This window comes from Hypomesus transpacificus, unplaced genomic scaffold, assembly GCF_021917145.1.
Source record: "Hypomesus transpacificus isolate Combined female unplaced genomic scaffold, fHypTra1 scaffold_166, whole genome shotgun sequence".
Lineage (NCBI taxonomy): Eukaryota > Metazoa > Chordata > Actinopteri > Osmeriformes > Osmeridae > Hypomesus > Hypomesus transpacificus.
In genome coordinates, this window is record NW_025813727.1 from 27,388 (window position 1) to 48,440 (window position 21,053).

At 50.7% G+C, this 21,053-nt stretch overlaps 1 protein-coding gene across 1 annotated transcript in view; it reads right to left on the reverse strand.

The window, feature by feature from the left end:
- limch1b (LIM and calponin homology domains 1b) overlaps positions 1 to 21,053 on the reverse strand; it is a 63,826-nt gene that overhangs the window by 27,381 nt on the left and 15,392 nt on the right. Inside the window, 2 exon segments of the mRNA XM_047051650.1 lie at positions 3,766 to 3,835; positions 6,526 to 6,596. Coding sequence (XP_046907606.1) covers positions 3,766 to 3,835; positions 6,526 to 6,596 — 141 coding nt within the window.

Consider the following 21,053-nt stretch of genomic DNA (forward strand, 5'->3'; position numbering starts at 1 on the left):
GAGAGACCAGCTCAGAGACCAGCCCAGAGAGACCAGCTCAGAGAGACCAGCCCAGAGAGACCAGCCCAGAGAGACCAGCTCAGAGAGACCAGCCCAGAGAGACCGGCTCAGAGAGACTAGCTCAGAGGCCAGCCCAGAGAGACCAGCTCAGAGAGACCAGCTCAGAGAGACCAGCTCAGAGATCAGCTCAGAGAGACCATCTCAGAGAGACCAGCTCAGAGAGACCAGCCCAGAGAGACCAGCTCAGAGAGACCAGCCCAGAGAGACCAGCCCAGAGAGAAATACAAGACCCGTGTGTCAAACCAATGTGTCTTCGACACCATCCTCCCCGCCAATCAAAACACAGAAAACCCTTGGGGGTCTAAACTCACAGCTCACACACACGTGTGATTCATCAGAAGCCATTGCTGTGAGCTTGACTATGAGGTTTATGTTGAGCATCTGTACTGTACAGTAGTATCTGTGGATGTCCTGATTCATCGTACGTGGTGTCATGCTAACCATGCAGCTGTTGGCCTGTGTGGTGCTCTGGAATCTACTAAACCATCACGCTAAGGGGGTTAGCACAGGAGGCCCTGGTAAAGCCCTTCTGTTATAATCCACTCTTGGTCCTGACCCAACACGTCAACAAGTAGAACATGAAGAACGCAGAACTAGTCCACAACTTGTTCCACACAGAGAACGCCGAACAACTCTACAACCTGTTCCACACGGAGAACGCCAAACAACTCTGCAACCTGTTCCACACGGAGAACGCCGAACAACTCTACAACCTGTTCCACACGGAGAACGCCGAACAACTCTACAACCTGTTCCACACAGAGAACGCCGAACAACTCTACAACCTGTTCCACACAGAGAACGCCTAACAACTCTACAACCTGTTCCACACAGAGAACGCCGAACAACTCTACAACCTGTTCCACACGGAAGCGCACTGAAGCAGAAAACCCCAGACTGTAACATTCCTCCCCAAGCCGTGATCCGTATCCACTGTGATTACTCCAAGCTCCCCTGGGCCTCCTTCCCCAGTTAGCCCCAAACAGGAAGAGGAAGGGGAGTGGGCGGTGTTTTATTACGATGGACCAGATAACAGCAGGCTCCTTGTTTATACGTTTCTCACCTCTGTGGTCAGAGAGAGAGGAGGCCTGCGAGAGAGCCAGCTGGATGTGGGTTTGGAGCGCAGCGTGGCTGCAGTTGTTGTTCTTGCAGTGTGGATAACTGCACTCAAGCCCCTGTGAGCACAACAGGATATGGGTTCTTTGTTGCGTTCAAATCAGTAAATCAGTACAGAGGGCCTTTCTTTGTCGTAAAATAAAAGATTTAGCATTGGTCAAGGGAGGTGATGTGGGGGCACCTGGTGGCTCCCTGGGTGAGTGTGCGTACCGTGTAGGCGGAGGCTTTACTGCAGTGGCTTGGGCCTTAGCTGTGTGTCTCCCCCTCTCTCTCTCTCCCTGTCACACCACTTAAAAAGGGAGGAATCTTAACTGGGTCTGAGTCTGTGGTTCCTGCTTCAGAAGGTGGTGTGGAGATGCCAGGGGGTTGGCTGGCCCGTTCACACATCAAACACGCCCATAATCCGCCTCATCTTCTCTCTCCTCTCAGCTCTCATCTGACAGACAGCTAGCCTTGGCTGACGGACCACTGAGAACTCCTGTAAGCTCTTAATAGACTGGTTCGACCCACTCCAGATTAACTGTTCCCTTGTGTCATTTAAACAGAATTCATTAGGTAGCCGACACTTGTAACAAAGAAACCAGCAAAGGCCGCAGCAAAGGCCGCAGCCATGTAAACTGCGGGGTTTCCCAAAAACCTGACTAGATGTTGGGGAGGGGGGGGGGGCAGGGCAGAGCCAGATGAACGAGAATAACATTTTACGTTTTGTTTGACAGCGAAACACAGTAGAAAACATTAGTGAGATTGATTGAGGCGCTGCCTTTTAGCCTTCAAGAGTGTAATAAGATAATTCCTTGTTATTGTAGCGGGGGACTGCAGGAGGGATATGGCGGTGCAGAGCGCGGCTGTGTAATCAGCCGTGACTTGTTAAAAGCCAGAGAAGGAAGGTTGGCAGCGATTAGAGACGCCGTCGTTAGATAAGAAGAGAGAGAGCAGCCAAACCAAACTTCCTCCAAAACAGCTCCACTCCACCCTATTCTTTTACACTTGGCCCCAGAACCCATCCATCTAAACTCTCTTAATTGATGCCCTTCCTCTCTTCTGTTGGCTCGTTTACAGCTGTAAACCTCTTTTTCTTTCTCTTCTTTCTTCTTTTTGTCACCTTCTCATCCAGACTCCCTCCGGTTCTCTCTTCTTCCTTTCTCAGTCCCTCTGTCCTTCCACATGATCTTAATGGTACCAACCACATCACCATCATCTCTGTCCCTCCCTTCCTCAACCTCCCAAACCAGGCAGGAAGGAGGGGGGCAGGGAGGGGGGCAGGGAGGAGGGCAGGGAGCAGAGAAGGATTCTTCAAGGGTCAAGCAGATGACAAGCAAACAGAGATGATGTCATGGGATACGAGGAGTGGGTGTCCAAGCACGCCCTATCAGAGGGCACCGCGGGGGGTTCGAGGAGCAGAGGGAGGCCAGGAGGAGAGGAAGGAAGTGACCTCCACCTCCAGACGTGTCAGGAGGCTCCGTCTGAAGGGCCAGACCGGCCGCGTGGGCTTCTCATCCACACCGAGCTCTCTGTTCCTACGAGGGGCACAGCGCTGGCCCACAGTGGACCTGCTGGACGGTTCCAGAGAATGTGTCAAGATCAGGGGGCTGGGGCTGGCACGGGGGCACAGAAATGAGCCCTCGCCTAGTTGTTCTGTCAGAGAGAGAACTTCACAAATGTGGGAGATGGAGAGTGGGAGAGGAACAGAGAGAGAGAGAGAAAGACAGAGAGAGTTGAATAGGAGAGACAGAGAGAGCAGAGGAGAAGACTGTAAAAGTTTGTAGAGGAAGAGAGACAAAATCAAGAGAGACAAAATCAAGAGAAACCGATGGAAGAATGTTACTTGAAGTTTTCATACTTCCTGTCTTGTTTCAACAACCCTGCTCATCTCCCAGTCCTGCTCATCAGAGCAGCCGTGAATCTGAAGACTTGAAAATGTGTATAAGGAGGTGTAAAAATGAAGCTAGGTTTTGATGATAATAATGATTTGTGTCCATGTGTTTTGCATACATTTGCATGTAACACAATTTGGTTCTGATTTCATTTTGAAATGATCCACTCCAGTTGATTAGCCAATGAGTGCTCAACTCAGTGTCATGCATGCGTGCATGTAATCAACATGGTTTCCCTGAAACTGACAGAAACAATATCTCTCACACACACACACACACACACACACACACACACACACACACACACACACACACACACACACACACACACACACACACACACTCACACACAGCTGCTAATGATTAACAGTTCACACTCTATCCTTTCTCCAGATGTTAATCAAACACCACTTGACTGATGTTATGGGCACGAGAGAGCAGAATATGCTGCACACATGAGTCAACTGTTCATCATAGCAGACAGACAGTTAGAGAGGAGAGGGTGGATTATGGACAGGCACAAGCAGATGTGGAGTGGGAGGATGGAGAGATGGAAAGATGGAGAAATAGAGATGGAGGTGAAAGGGGAACTCGTTGCAACAGCCATGGTAGTGGGAGGGTAGAGGGACAGAGAGATGAAGAGATGGAGGGATGGAGAGACAGAGGGATGGAGGACAGAGGGATGGAAGACAGAGGTTAAAAGAGAGGAACTCACCACGCCAGCGATGGGAGTAGGGAGTCTGTTGATCTTCTTCACCAAACCAGGTTTGACGGAACTCAACAACCTGCGAGAGAAAGAGAGCGAGTGATAGAGAGGCAGAGCAAAATAAAAAGAGAGTTTAACTTAGCATAACTTATCATATAATCACTCAATATTAAAAATACACACTTACTGACTCCCTGGAACCAGTGGGAACCACATACAACGCAGATTCTTAAAGCCAGATTCTTAAATTCCTAAAGAGGATAACTGACCCGTCCATATCTTACAACTGCAGCCAGTCAAATCCCTTGAATACACAGACAACAGCTGCTAGATCCCACTAACACCCTTCCCCAAAGATCCAGTTTGGCCGTCTCAGACCAGCCAACACACAGGGCTTAGGGTGAGTCTCTCCTGGAAGCAGGAGACTGGAGAGAGAGGCTGGAGAGAGAGGCTGGAGAGAGAGGCTGGAGAGATAGGCACAGCTCTGTAGACAGAGCCTCACAGCTGCCCCTGGGGGAAGCTCCAGGGAACAGACTGACCAAACATCTGTCCAGCCTCTGCAGCCTCTGCAGCCTCTGCAGCCTCTGCAGCCTCTGCAGCCTCTGCAGCCTCTGCAGCCTCTACATCTCTCCACAGCTCCTGCAGCTGGGATGGAAGGAATCTAAAGAGAGCGATGGGGGAGGTACGAGGATGCACCTGCTTTGCCTCATTCTGAGAGCCCCGCAGGAAACTGTCACACAGCCATTAGACATTACTGTCACGGAGAGAAGGCAAAAGTACACACATCCTTCACTTCAACCATCTCAAAACATGAATACAAAAAGACACACAGCGCATTCGCCAGGAATCCTTTTTCACACTGACAATTTCGAACATTTCCCTCATATATGGCCATCTGTGATCAGGAATGCCTCTATTCTCAGTCAAGTGACATCGCTAACTCCCTCCATAACGTATCTTTTTTAGGAAAATATTTTGTTAATCTTTCCAAACTTTTTTTCCCACACACAACACAAAAAAGTTTAGAATATTTTCAACGTAAAACGTATTTTCCCCATTTGTTTTTTTCAAACTAAAAAGTTAAGTAAAAAAATAAATTTTCAAAAAAAATAGTTTTCTTTCATTCTCCTTACACACACACACACACACACACACACACACCACCCTCTCCCCTGTCGTTTCCTCCCATGCTCACATCCTGCTTGAAGGGCAACTTCACAAGGGTACAGGACACTAGCACACTTCCTGTCTGGCTGTCTAGCGCTTCTTACGAGTCTCTCCAGGCAGGACACACTCCATACTTCCTCACTACACCCTTCAGGTGAAGGTTTGGGTGTGTGTGTGCAGGGTTTGTCACACACACACCTTGCACACATACACACAATGTGTGTTATCTGATCTAAGACCTGTTATTGAGGTTCCACCTGAGGAATGTTCCAGAAGAGGCCCGGTTTTCTGTTCCCCTCACGTGACAGAACCCAGATAAGCATCTGAGGAGAAAGGACGTGCTGCGATACGCCAGGATGACCAGGCCATCGTCCGTGTGAGAGGAGATGGATGATGAGCGGAGAGGATTAGGGGGCGAGGGGGGAGAGGCCCTGGTTGTTTTGATGAGAGGGTTTTCTGCCAACAGAGAAGCTGTGAGGAGATGGTATCTGTGTGTGACAGCTGCTTTGGATAGAGCTGTGATAAACTTCTGTCTTGTTTGTAATTCTGACACATGGTTCTGTTTGTTTATGGACAGTAAGTGAAATTGGCTTTAGCAGAAGTCTGTCTCTCTCTCTTACACACACTCTCTCTTCTCCTCCTAAACATACTGTACACACACACACACATTCTTCTCCTCTTACACGCACTGACTGTACACACACAAAATGACAGCATGTCTCCAACCTAGGATTACCCATCTGTTTGTGTTGACCCCAGTGACCCCCTCTATCATCTCCAGTTAGAGTCTGCCTCCTCCCCCCCCTCCCCAGGGCTGTCCTATCAGCAGGCCCCTCAGTAGAACATGAGGAAACACTCCATAACCCTCCCAGATTTACAGTCCCCCTGCTGAAAGCAGCAGGTTGTAAAGTACATGCTGTGAAGCCTGCCCCCCTTCGTGGGGCCACAGATGGCTGATGGACGCGAGACCCCTCTCCAACCCCCAGGTATAACCACCCTGGAGGCCTCACCACCCTGGAGTCACCACCACCCTGGAGTCACCACCACCCTGGAGTCACCACCACCCTGGAGGCATCACCACCCTGGAGTCACCACCCTGGAGGCATCACCACCCTGGAGGCCTCACCACCACCCTGAAGGCTTCCTGCCCCACAGGGGAGTCGTTAGGTCTAATGACGGTCTATCTGCCAGGAGGGAGAGGAGGGTCGTCCGGGCTGGCTCTGAGGGGCAGTAACATTTGACAGGAGCTTATCTTAAAGGAGGAGCCGGGTTGCTTTCTAGGTTAAGCTCTGTCCTCAGTCACTCAGGTTATTTTTAACACTCCGTACCAAATATATCTGAGCGAGTCAGCATCATCATCAACTATGCATGTGCTGCGATGTAGGACATGTGATGTGCAGAGAAACCACTGAGAAAGATCAGGGGTACCTGTGTGGAACGGCGACTGCATTCAAACACAGATCCTACATTTACTGAACTGAACACCTTCAGTGAGATGCAGAAAGACTGAATGACCAGATTGTTAAAGAAAAAGAGGAGTGACAACCAGGCAGTGAGAGGGAAGGAGGGATAACCAGGCAAGAAAAGCGTGTGAGAACCTACTCGCACAGCAGGATCCCATTCTCCAGGCCTCCTCTGAAGTCCTTGTCCCCGAAGCAGCGTCCCGTTACTGCCTGTAGAGAAACAGACAGACAGACCAGTTCAGCATTCATGACATTACAACTTTGCCCTTTTCACTTCAGGTATTGTGGGTCAAGAGAAACAACCTGTACTGTACCCCCGCTTCTCTATCTCTTTCTGTCTTTCTCTCCCTGTTTCCTCCAGTCCCCCTCCAGGCTGAGACTGTGGCACCAACAAAACAACACAACAACACAGCACCCTTTGCACCGGTGAAGCTTCCAGAAGGCGTCCTCTCAGACAGAATCCTGCCCCAGCTGAAGGAGACTCAAAACCACGTCTTCTCAAACTGCTACATCCACTGTCCCGAGAAACGACAGGTTTCCCTCCCTCTGACCGAGGTAGCCTCACTGGGCATGCTGGGAAGCAGTGCTGCCGCGTCACACCTCCAGCCCCTCTCTTGGTGACAGCGCTAAGCTAACAAGCTTGGCTTAAGCTGCCGTCATCCCCACCATGCACTCCTCCCTGGTTCTGTGGAGGCTAATCAGGAGTGACAGTGGGGTTTAGCTGGTAGTATGCCCCTGCTCTGGTGCTGTGTGGTCTGAGTGGCAGGGCTCTGGTGGTGGAACACGACCAAGTCACAACGTCCAGGTGAAGCGTATTGTTCAGCGTTAAGCTGGCAGTTAACAGAGCACTGTAACTGAACTCCAAGGTGATCCTGAAGAAGGATCTTGACCTTCTCAACCCTCAGGAATCCTGACACGATAAACCTCACACTCTCACACACACACACACTTACAGTGCACACTCATGCACTTCACACTCATACACTTACAGTAAATAATCACACACACACACTGTACCCTACATACAGCATAAGCTACAAGCTCTTAACACCAATATCATAAAAGCTTATTGACATGATCTCTTTTCCCTCAAAAATCACTCTCAAAGTAATTCAGCACAGTAAAAAATTGCCATTTTGAAAGTCCCAAATCTTTGGGTCTCGCTCATTTGAAAGCCAAAACAATTAGGGGATTAAATTCGCTGTTTCTGTTTCCCTTTGTTTGCACAGCTGTGGGGGAGAGGAGCAGAGATCTGCGTTGGCCGGCGCGGTGGGCAGTGAGTTTCTGTCAGTTCCTTGGCTCGCTCACGGTCCTGGATGGCTTGGCTCGCTCGCGCTCCTGGATGGCTTGGCTTGCTCGCGCTCCTGGATGGCTTGGCTTGCTCGCGCTCCTGGATGGCTTGGCTCGCTCACGCTCCTGGATGGCTTGGCTCGCTCGCGCTCCTGGATGGCTTGGCTCGCTCGCGCTCCTGGATGGCTTGGCTCGCTCGCGCTCCTGGATGGCTTGGCTCGCTCGCGCTCCTGGATGGCTTGGCTTGCTTGCGCTCCTGGATGGCTTGGCTTGCTCGCGCTCCTGGATGGCTTGGCTTGCTCGCGCTCCTGGATGGCTTGGCTTGCTCGCGCTCCTGGATGGCTTGGCTTGCTCGCGCTCCTGGATGGCTTGGCTTGCTCGCGCTCCTGGATGGCTTGGCTTGCTCGCGCTCCTGGATGGCTTGGCTTGCTCGCGCTCCTGGATGGCTTGGCTTGCTCGCGCTCCTGGATGGCTTGGCTTGCTCGCGCTCCTGGATGGCTTGGCTTGCTCGCGCTCCTGGATGGCTTGGCTTGCTCGCGCTCCTGGATGGCTTGGCTTGCTCGCGCTCCTGGATGGCATGCAACAGAAACTGACTGCTGTATCTCAGGGAGCGAGCCAGCAAGTTGATCAGGACTGCCTGCTGCTGATGGAAGTGCAAGTGTGTGTGTTGGGGGGGATGTTTGTGTGTGTGTTCACCGTGTGTAGGCTGAATGTGTAGAGTGAGTGTGTGTGAGTGTGTGTGTGTGTGTGCACCGGTGAGTGAGTGTGTGTGTGTAGGTGTGGTCTCTGTGTATGTGTGTGTGTAACAGATTCAGTTACACACACACATAACAACAAGCCATTCAGTCCTACTATTCACAGCGATGCACGGGTTGTAAAGCAGGTATTGTTTAAACCATAGGCAAAACAAAAGGCTACTGTGGATGGGGTCTGTTTACCTGTTTAAACACACATGTTCTGATTCATCACAATATAACTCATAATTGCCCCATTACACATACTATAATATTCAGCTGGATGATTTTCACTGTGGTATTCTGATCTAGCTCATCTGTCTAGGTTGTTTTAACATCCACAGTAAAAGGCCTGACCTTGATTTACCGATGGAGCTCGATAAATTCTCTGGACGGAATCTAGCATCCCTGCGAAGTCTGCATGCGTGAGTAATGACTCGCATCAACCCAGCTGTCCATCGGCTTGTGCTAATGCAGATAAGCTCTCAGTCAGGATTTGGAGGGCCCCTTCACATCGCTGGGATCATCTGCAGAGCCTCACCTCACCCCTGACCGCAGCGGAGAGACAACCACACAGTCAGCAAGTCCTCCAGCCCCCCTGACCCCTCACCCCGCTTGTCTGTAGCGCTGGCAGACCCACCGACCGACGGACGGACGCAACACAGACCGAAATGGTAACAATTAGCGAGGCGACAATGGATTCACGGATAACATTCAGTAACCGATTCAAGTCAGCAAATGATTCAGCGATGAGATTCAGCAGCTGGCTAACCGTTTTGATTTGTGTGTTCAGACCCAGTCAGCCCCAGGCTGCTCACATAAACCTTAATGAGGTCCACTTCCGTGTCTGCAAGCTGCTGCTATTACCTACTTACTGGGCAGCCAGGGTGCAGCAAAATCTACTGCTTCTGTTTTTCTCATTACCTGGCCTGCTCTCTGGCAGAGAGGGTCGGTTCCTACGTACTCCGTAATCTGTCCACATATATGGGGGTCCCAGGGGGGCACTGGCCAGACGTGGCCCAGCGAGGGAGAGGGGATGCTGGGGCCCAGCGGCTGGGTCTGACCCCTAGGCCCACCACACCCAGGGTGAGCTCATGCTGGCCTGGCTCCTGAGAGCAGAGGGTTGGATCTCTATCACAGCCCTCCTCTGGCTAACAAGGCTCCTGTGAGGCCAGGAGGAAGTCATAGTTACGCGGCCGTAAAAACACAGTTAGCTAGGCGCCCTCAGTAGCTGGCCGGATGAGTGTGCTTAACCTTGTGACTGAGGCCTTACCACAGGGGCTGGAGTCCCTGGCCCTTTGCTGCATGGCTCCCTCTCTCTCTCCCTGCCTTTCTTGTCACACTTTACTTGTTACTTTATCTGTCCATTTAAGCTTGAAAAATGCCCAAATAACATATCTTAAAAACAGAATTAGCTGAACACACAGCTAGGGAGGGCCTTGCTGTGGGCCTTGTTAGAGGCGATGCTGAAAGTCAATCGGTTCAACCGGGGAAGGTTGGGTTTTGAGGCCTAGTCAACACCCATTACATTAGCAACAGTGCAAACTTCAAAAGGGCTCAAACCAGGGTGTCTATCCGGTCTAACAGGGTCTGTGAACTGTGTAATTACTCCACGACAGGCTAGTAATTGTGTTTGGTTTAGCAGACAACTCCTCTCCCCTCCTCTCCACTTTTCAAGGAAAAGAGGTGAGAGAAACAGAGGTGAGGCCCTTACCCTCCCCCCAGACAGAGGTGAGGCCCTTACCCTCCCCCAGACAGAGGTGAGGCCCTTACCCTCCCCCAGACAGAGGTGAGGCCCTAGTCCCTCAGGGACTCCCCCCTGGAGGCCCTGCCCCCCCCTCTCCCTTGTTGTCTCGGTTGGAATGTGTCCCCGTGCCTGTCCGTATTGTTTCTCAAACAATCACACAAGATGACGGGTTTTTTCCCGCACGTCCATCCCTCTGGACTGTAACCCAGTCATTTCCATGGACTCGTATCAGAGTTCACCGGCTCCATCACTTTGTTATGATGGCAGGAGAGAGGAAGGCTCACATGGAACAAAAGTGCATTAGCACACTTAAGTAAGCAGAAGAGAACGTCTTTCCTCTCCCGAGCTGGGAAACTGTGGTAGAAGCCTTTGAAGAGGACATTTAAAAAGCCTCCGTTCTGTTTGATGCCTGCTGTCCTAGATATGAAGAGTGTGGGAACATGTCTCTCCCTCAGGAGGGTTGAATTTGTGACTCAATTCTTCATGTATTGGAACTGTCCGCCCCCTGACCCCATCCAGGCCAGAGACAGGACAGGAGACACCCTTTCTGATTCTGCAGCAGAACATCACCAGACAGTTTCCAAAGAAGCTAAAGATGGAACACACTCTTTCCTGAAACAAACCGCATAGCCACAGTTCAAGGAATTTCGTCAAATCTATTTTTGCAAACAATGGAGTCCACGGCCTGAAATGTAACACTATAACATATAAATATATGATAACATAAAAAAAGCCTATAATTCTGTACTTGCAAGAGCACACCCAGTCATAAGTTCAATCCGAAAACATTTCTCCAGGACAACAAATCCCTCATCAACAAGTTCCAGAACAGAATATCGTCCCTCAGTATAAAGCACACGATACAGGGGCCCTACCCTCAGTCCCAGCCAATCAAAACAGGTATATGACCTGGCCATGGGGATCTCTACACTACCTGTGTACGGGTACTGACGGGCTGTAATTGGAGGTTTGGCGAGCAGCAGGATTCCCTGACTGAGGGGTAAAGACAGCTTGCTGTCAGCCCCGGGGGGGGGGGGGGGGGGAGTGATGCGGGCGGGGAGGAGCAGACTGGTGTTCACTCCAGCTTTACTAAACATAAACCACAGACGCACACTTCTTCAGAGATAACAAAAGTATTTCTTTCAGCCAATGTTTCATGTTTTATTGGACGGTTTTAGGTGAAGTGTGAACGGAAAGGCAGGGAAAGACAGAGAGGGGGAGGGGGGGGTGACATGCTGCAAAGAGACTGGACCGGACTGGAACTCAGGCCTGTATGGTACGCACACTTAGAGCCAAACACAGCCCCACACTTCTGTCACGGTGTCTGTTTGAATCCACACACAGCATGACACCAGGTCCATGAGCCAATTGTGACGTTATTATTCTACCAACTTCTACAAGGTTTTTGATCCGGTTAAGCTCTTGTTTATAGATAAACAGTCATGTGTGTTGTGGACCTACTGGGTACAGAGGAACTAAACGTGGTCATGTCATAACCTAAAAAATAAAGCGTATTAAAAAACACTTTTTTTGTGATGAGGGGGAATGTAAAGGGAGATTTGTTGCTTTCCTATGAAGTCAGAGAAAGCAATGTAAAAATGAAATCAGAAAAGCCATTTTCTAACCAAAGACCCCTGACAGTCAACATGACAAAAAACTGCACGAGAACACAAGCACTAACTGCCAAGTTTTGACCAATATTAAACTAAGATAGAATCTCCCCTTGGGCTCAGAACAACATGCAGTAAGGCCAATGTGATACACAAGTCCCACAACACTAACATCAGTATATTGGTAATATCTGAAAACAGTAGTTTCATGTTGGGAGGCCTCCCAGTAGGGATCCTTCTGCCTGGGGTCCCCGGGGGTCAACAGGGGGTCAGCCAGGCGTCACCAGGGCCATCTCTCAAGGACCTGTCATCCAGACCTTTTCATACACTGCCACCACTTCCACTCTCAGAGGCCCCAAGCCTGGCTCCTCTATTGTGAGGCTGGGCTGGCAGCCCGGAGCCACTGTAGACCAGGAGGAGGAGGAGGGAGGAGGGGAGGGAGGGGGAGGGAGGATGAGGGGAGGATAGGGGGAGGAGGAGAGGAGGGAGGAGAGGAGGAGGTGAAGGAGAGGTGGGAGAAAGAGGGGAGGAGGAGAGGGGGAGGCAGAAGGGGAGGAGAGGGGGAACAGGAAGGGAGGAAGAGAAGAGGGTGTTGCAGGCAGCTACTGTGCCCAGGGCCGTTGCTGAGGGAGAACAAGGTGTTTAAAGTTTTAACTGCAGCGAGCGAGGACACCAGATGAAAACCTACCACACCTTCCCCCTCCGGCCCCAGAGGCTGCTGGGAAAGCGGTTGGCGGCGGCCGAAAGATTCTGGCCTACTTTCTGCTTTTAGCACTAGCCCAGTGTGCTATTCTGACAAGGACTCTGCCTGGAGAGGGGGGAAGAGGGAGAGGGAGGGTGGAGGAGGTGGAGAGAGGGTGGAGGAGGGAGAGGGAGGGTGGAGGAGGGAGAGGGAGGGTGGAGGAGGGACGAGGAGGGCGAGAGCTAACCTCTTTAGATACAGGAGAAGTATCAAGACTAAGACTTACAACTCAAACAATCACAAGCACATGGGCGGAGAAAAAACCCCTTGGAATGTGAATGGAAGTTCCATTTCTCTGTCTGCGACCACAATCCCCCCACAAGGCTTGTGGTCTCATTTTTCAGTTAAAGGTCAATGCTGTTCACTCTCTTCCCCAGAAGCCACAAAGGAGCTGTCCTGTCAAATGAACTGGTTTCCACAAAACTGGGGAAAAAATGAGTTTTTCCATTGCTTTATAAAGCATCTTCATTTCCCATGTTTCCCCTGCCCTGTTCCTCTCCAGCTGAAGCATTAACCCAGCGGAGGAGAAGAGACAAATCTCTGTAGCCAGCGATGAGCCAGCGATGAGCTAGCGATACACACTGGCTCCATCACTACGAACAGACAGCCTGCAGTATCTGGAGGGAGTGTGCCCTGCAGAACAGCAGGCCATGTGCCCCCCCTCCCTCCATCTATGCTGTTAGTTCAGGATGGGGCGGAGGGTTGGAGGACTTGGCAGAGGCTTGCCAGATCTGGCCTCTCTGTTCTCCAACCTGCAATGCAGAGCTAGACAGTAAATCTGTCTAAATGTGTCTGAAAACGTGGAGGTCAGAGGGATGTGGAGAGGAAGACGGCCAACTGAAACCCCCAACGGGACGAGGCAACTAGACAGCATTAAAGCAAGAGAGACCGCCTGCAGGAGACCGCCAGCGGGAGAGACCGCCAGAGGGAGAGACCCTTTAGCGGGAGAGACCCTCAGCGGGAGAGACCGCCAGCGGGAGAGACCGCCAGCAGGGTAGGTAGACGATCATACTGAAACACACGGTGAGATCACACATTCAGAAATGTACTTTGTATAAATCCTAACGGGGTCGCTCATTTTGAAAAAATTATTTGACTGATAACCGACGCTCGTTAGCGACGAGATGAAAAATGTAAAACGGAGGAGTGTCTGTGACCCATTTACAAAAATACTAATACAATAACTAAATCCCATGAGGCTAAATAGTAAGTACGTAAGTAAACAGTAGCATAGCTAGGCTATAGTAAGAAACACGAAACACAATCCGAGAGCACTGAGAGACACGGAAGAACAATTCCAGTTGTTTTGCTGCTGCTCAACAATGAATATGGAGATTTCTAAAGTTGCGGAAAGTCGCTAGAAAAGTGAAAAGTTGCTTAATCTAGCGACATTGTCGCTAAGATTGGCAACACTGTTTAACCGATAGTATTAACCGGAAAACATTCATATTGTCGGTTAACGTTTACACGGTGAATAATGAGCATCTCTACCAGCCTACTCGTGCCAGAAAACACAAACAGACACACACATCTTTCTATCGCATCAGGGTAACCTGGGAAGCCGACCAACATCAGAATGTGATTACAATCCTGTACTCCGAGGTTTTGGCGGGAGAGAAGCAGTTCTGAGGTTATGTGAACAGAGTTGGCCCTCGCCCTAACAAAAGAATCCCAGACAGAGAACAAAGACCTTTTGTGAGGCGGAGATCATGACAGGTAATGACAGTTAATGGAGCGGACTACACTGCAGAACCGGCGGTAAACCACAACAAAGGCTGGAAATCTCTCCACAAAACCTCCAAAATGAACGGGTAGAGAAACAAGCCTCGCGATTGGCTTGATTGAGGCCCTGTTTGTGTTTAACCTGAGCCTTCGGGGAATCATGTGTCCGACTGCGAACCTTGAATCAATGTTCCAAGGTTATGTAACACCACAAAGAGACAGCATATTTCTAAGACCACACACCACTCTGACAGGATCTCTCCTGGCCAAACAATGTTGAGGTCACTTCAGTCAAGACAACTACAGATGAAACTCCGTCCGATCTGGACGGGTGTTAAGAGAAGATGAGCAGAACAGTGTTGGGAGAGCGATTCTTCTGGACTGGCACAGGCCCGCTAACGTCATTAGGACCACACCACAACCCTGGGAGACTTGAGTACTCTGAGATTATGCTTTCTGTGGAAATTGCAAAAGGGGGGCAGAGAGAGAGATATGAGAGGGAGAGAGGGGGGAGGAAGAGAAACGAGAGAATGACACAAGAGCGTGACAACAGAAATAGCAAGCTTGCTATGTTATTAAAGCGGTAAAGTGGGATTAAGATAAGCTTAGTGCAATAGCATAAGAGCATTGTGTGTAGTCTATAAGAGAAATGTGATGTTCTAATGTTCTAATGGAGGAGATGTGAAGCACAGTATGTCTGGACCAAGTTCAGCATCCCTATACTTCAGAAGGACTTTATTTGGGAACTTTTTCTAAAGTACACAGCTGACTAGGCCAGAGTCAACTTGAGCTAACAGTTTCACTTATGGAGATATAACTTCTGTTTATTTTCTGCAATAATGTAAATCCAGATGACGCGGTTAGCACACACACTATTTTATACACACACACGAGCTACAACACTCGTGATTGCACACACACACAAACAGCACACACCCACCACACATAAATAAGAAAGGGACTGGGGTTTGAGAGCATAAAACCAGACTGAGGTCAATATGAAAACCAGCAGATTTACAAACCAGCGCTACGCCATAAATCCTCAACTTTATGGCTGTAAAACACATGCATATATGTACAAATCTTCCTTTAATGTTCTGTAAAGCCAAGCGAGAGGCCTCTGCCCAGACTGTCCGACTGTTCCGTCTGTGAGGAACACAGGAAACCAGGCAGGTAGGCTGTTCTCTGTCACAACCAGGACAAGCCAACCTGCCTGTGTGGGACCAGTAACAGCTAGCAACACTCTCACATGCTAACCTTCCAGCCCCAGCAGGAGTGTCTGGTGTGCGTGTGTGTCTGGTGTGTGTTAGTCTGGTGTGTGTGTGTGTGTCTGGTGTGTGTTAGTCTGATGTGTGTGTGTGTCTGGTGTGTGTGTGCGTGTGTCTGGTGTGTGTGTGTCTGGTGTGTGTGTGTGTCTGGTGTGTGTTAGTCTGATGTGTGTGTGTGTCTGGTGTGTGTGTGTGTCTGGTGTGTGTTAGTCTGATGTGTGTGTGTGTCTGGTGTGTGCGTGTGTGTGTCTGGTGTGTGTGTGTGTGTGTCTGGTGTGTGTGTGTGTCTGATGTGTGTGTGTGTCTGGTGTGTGTTAGTCTGATGTGTGTGTGTGTCTGGTGTGTGTGTGTCTGGTGTGTGTGTGTCTGGTGTGTGTTAGTCTGGTGTGTGTGTGTGTGTCTGGTGTGTGTGTGTCTGGTGTGTGTGTGTCTGGTGTGTGTTAGTCTGGTGTGTGTGTGTGTCTGGTGTGTGTGTGTGTCTGGTGTGTGTTAGTCTGATGTGTGTGTGTGTGTCTGGTGTGTGTTCGTCTGATGTGTGTGTGTGTCTGGTGTGTGTGTGTGTGTGTGTCTGGTGTGTGTGTGTCTGATGTGTATCATTCCAGTTTCCCAAGCTTCTCATTACATTTGTTTAGACTACAGCTAAGTGTTTGGTCTCGAGTGCTGGTGTGTTAAAAGCACTTGGCTAATGTGCCAGCAGCCAGACACTGCCCCTCTGGGGGAAGAGAGGAACACAGGGGGGGGGTTAGTGGCAAAATAATGGATCCCCCTTCGCCACCTCTTTATACTGACAGAGCGCCTTCCAATGACAGGATCTTAGCACTGTGCTTCCAATGACAGGATCTTAACACTGTGCTTCCAATGACAGGATCTTAGCACTGTGCTTCCAATGACAGGATCTTAGCACTGTGCTTCCAATGACAGGATCTTAGCACTGTGCTTCCAATGACAGGATCTTAGCACTGTGCTTCCAATGACAGGATCTTAGCACTGTGCTTCCAATGACAGGATCTTAACACTGTGCTTCCAATGACAGGATCTTAGCACTGTGCTTCCAATGACAGGATCTTAGCACTGTGCTTCCAATGACAGGATCTTAGCACTGTGCTTCCAATGACAGGATCTTAGCACTGTGCTTCCAATGACAGGATCTTAACACTGTGCTTCCAATGACAGGATCTTAGCACTGTGCTTCCAATGACAGGATCTTAGCACTGTGCTTCCAATGACAGGATCTTAGCACTGTGCTTCCAATGACAGGATCTTAGCACTGTGCTTCCAATGACAGGATCTTAGCACTGTGCTTCCAATGACAGGATCTTAGCACTGTGCTTCCAATGACAGGATCTTAGCACTGTGCTTCCAATGACAGGATCTTAGCACTGTGCTTCCAATGACAGGATCTTAACACTGTGCTTCCAAACAGTTGAGGTTGCTGACAAATGTGCTGACATTCATAAAACACAAACACAGAGATTGTGGGGTGGGTTGAATGGCAACGGTGTCAAAGCCTGGGCATAACTGCAGCTCGACACCTCTTCAATGTAGGCATGAACACACACACTCACACACACACACACACTCACGGCTGCTCTCTCCACTTGCTGTGGGAACCACCAACGTTGCCTAGGTACCCTTACATAACCTCTGCTTGCTCATTCTGCATGCCGCCTACACCAGCTGATCTACCAACACACGGACCCTAGCAACACCACGGACCCTAACAACACCACAACAGCTGATCTACCAACACATGCACTCTAGCAACACAACTACAGCTGATCTAGGGGGGGGGGGGGGGGGGGGGGTACAGCAAAGCTGTTTTAGATGTTACACCTCTCTCCCCAGGGAGCAGTGGTCCAGATCTGACGACTCCAGCAGGGTCTAGTCCAGTCTAGTTCCTAGACAGCAGACATCTGGTACGGCACAGTAATGCGCCGCTGAACATAGCCTGACGTGTAGCTCCCCCGTGGGCTGGTTGGCTGCTGAACAGTTAGCATGTGTCAAGCACTCAACGCTACTGTGTCACAGGGGTCACAGTTGCCTGTCAATATCTCTACACCTCTCAAACACTGATTTAGCCTAGCTGCCTCTAGAAGTTACTGTTATTGTCCTCATCCTTGATAAATTTGATATGAATCCAACTCCACACTGAAAGTCTCACTAAATAAAATACTGCACATTTTACAGCCTTGTCTAACCACCATATATCCTACAGTCTCAAGGACTTAACCCAGGCCAACATCGTATCAACATTTCTTGTCCTGACCAGTTCCTGTGAGCTGCAGCCCAGAGGGACATGCAGCTATGCTGGCTGACAGAGAAGGCCTCTGACTGGATCCAGGGCTTTTCCAGCCAGCGTGGTCAGACCGGCGTGGTCAGACCAGCGTGGTCAGACCAGCGTAGCGAGGGATCTTCTGTGAACACAAAGAGTTGGTCTTCGCCTGACGATAAGGCGTTGTCACGTTAACTGCTGAAAGGGAGGAAGCTGCAACCTTGAAGTAGTGTGTCCTTGATGCTGCGAAATCTGGGTGAGTGACAGCCAGCCCTGACACGCACGCACACACACACACGCACCAGTCCAGCGTCAATCATGGACTCATTTCCACCCTGGAAAGTCTTATCACTACACATGAAGAGTCTGAAAACTAAACATCAGTCAAGAGTCAAATAAACCACAGGACAACAGAGTTAGCTACGCTCACATCCACACACACACACACACACACACTCTCTGTATCCTCTTGGCTGTCACAAGCGACTACCTTCCTGCTGACGGTGATTCACTACGACACAGAGAGAAACTTCAGATGGGGAACCTTGTCCAGCCCTCCACAATCGTTCCCTATGTGTTCAGTAGAGGGGGAACCCCCCCCCCCCTCTGGGGGTAACCCCCCCCCCCTCTGGGGGTAACCCCCCCTCTGGGGGTAACCCCCCCCCCCCTCTGGGGGTTACCCCCCCCCCCCCCTGGGGGTAACCCCCCTCTGGGGAACAGGAACCCCCACGACACCCCCTCATCAACAACAGCCAAGGTCAAAGTGACATCACTACACCCTCTCCTTTGACCTAGCTCCCTTAACGCGTTCATTTGATCCATGTGTGCTAACTAGCTGCCGCTAACATGCTAGCTGACAGGTTAACAAACTTATTTTGATCCATGTATTTTACCTAGCTACCGCTAACCGGTTAACTCTTCCATTTTATCTTTGTATGCTATCTATCTACTGCCTACTACTTGGTGACAAGTGAACTCCTTTATTTGATCCATGTGTGCTAATGAGCTGCCGCTTACAAGCTAGCGATAGCGTGCATGCCTTCCACATACCACAGACCACCTCTCCAGACCTCAGAGGGCGACTACGAGGGCCTCTTGACACCCGCGCAAGTGTCAATCAAACCTGAACCACACTGGCAACCATGACAACTGCGGTACATCACCCTGCTTGTCAAAATAACCGAGAGCTAGTGCTACAGAGTTAGCACGCAACACTGTCCTCCTGTTTAGCAACACAGGCAGGAAGAGACAGTAAAGAGCCCTGGAATGATGATCCCCCTCAGGGCATCATGAGCTGCTGGACGCCAACAACCTAAAAGACTTTTCCAGGAATTGGTAAAGATATTGAAAAAATAATAACCCAACAAGCTCAAGTGAGATATAGTGGAGAGGCTTGTGAGGAACGAAAGACAACTGGAAAAGATTGGATCCAGACGAGGATCAGGGGAGAGCAGGCCGAGGCAGCAGGGAGAGAGCAGGCCGAGGCAGCAGGGGAGAGAGCAGGCCGAGGCAGCAGGGAGAGAGCAGGCCGAGGCAGCAGGGGAGAGAGCAGGCCGAGGGCAAGCAGGGGAGAGAGCAGGCCGAGGCAGCAGGGGAGAGAGCAGGCCGAGGCAGCAGGGGAGAGAGCAGGCCGAGGCAGCAGGGGAGAGAGCAGGCCGAGGCAGCAGGGGAGAGAGCAGGCCGAGGCAGCAGGGGAGAGAGCAGGCCGAGGCAGCAGGGGAGAGAGCAGGCCGAGGCAGCAGGGGAAAGAGAGCAGGCCGAGGCAGCAGGGGAAAGAGAGCAGGCCGAGGCAGCAGGGGAAAGAGAGCAGGCTGAGGTAGCAGGGGAGAGAGCAGGCCGAGGCAGCAGGGGAAAGAGAGCAGGCTGAGGCAGCAGGGGAGAGAGCAGGCCGAGGCAGCAGGGGAAAGAGAGCAGGCCGAGGCAGCAGGGAGAGAGCAGACCGAGGCAGCAGGGAGAGAGCAGGCCGAGGCAGCAGGGGAGACAGAGCAGGCCGAGGCAGCAGGGAGAGAGCAGGCCGAGGCAGCAGGGGAGACAGAGCAGGCCGAGGCAGCAGGGGAGAGAGCAGGCCGAGGCAGCAGGGAGAGAGCAGGCCGAGGCAGCAGGGGAAAGAGAGCAGGCCGAGGCAGCAGGCTGAGGCAGCAGGGGAAAGAGAGCAGGCTGAGGCAGCAGGCTGAGGCAGCAGGGGAAAGAGAGCAGGCTGAGGCAGCAGGGGAGAGAGAGCAGGCTGAGGCAGCAGGGGAGAGCAGGCCAGTTCTGGCTAGCTGGTCTGGGTCCTGCCTGGAACCAGCATCACAATCTGGACAGATTAACAAGGACAAGTAGAAACAGGATTAACATTGTAAGAGGGGTCATTAAATCAGACGTGATTGAATGTTATGGTGGTGAACGAGAGGAGCTGAATTAGTCTATTTCCAAAGACGAGCGTGTGAGAGTCTACTGTGACAGGGTGAGGAGGTTGCATAACTCCAGCACAGCTTCAGACAGATAATTCACTACTTTCCTTTTCTCCTTGAGGTGATTCACAAAGCACATGCTGTGTTTGTCCCTGGCTGCGCTCCGTAGATGAATCACACGGCACTACGCTAAAACACCTGCCAGAAAAGATCCTGGATCTTACAGGCATGCTACATGCACGCTTACATGTCATTAGAGCCTTGATTCAGCTCGTGCAGACCACACACACATACACACACACACATATGCACACACACACACACAGGCACACACACACAGACTCTCTGCTGAGATCAATAGAGCTGGCCCACATACAGACTGACCCACTTCCAGCCATGTGCCATGTGTTCCTATTGTCCAGAGTCTGTACCTACAGAGAAATCTCTCAGCAACACCAAAGACCAGCAAACCACACAGCCAAGTTAGGGTTAAATAACCAGTATTTACTGTACATGGGTTTATCTCATAAGAGCTCAACGAGTAAACACACACTCCTGGTATTAAATAAACAATTAAAGATGGTGTAGGCAATGTTGTTGAGAAGCACTTTTGTCAAATTTGCTGAAATAAACTTCACATTTTGTTAGCAACCAAAACAGTGACGGTAATATGAAATCAATCCGACATCTGTGGGCGTCCATACCAGGTGTTCCTATAAGATCTTTTTTTTTGGGACTCCAACTGCCAGATTGGGCATCTACCCCGACCGCACCCCCCACCTCTAAACCCTGTCTCCAGGCTGTTTGTCCCCCTGATTAAACAAGTGAAACTTCCTGTTGTGGATCTTGACGTGTTGCCTTGAGCTGGATATTAGTATTCCAGCCCGCC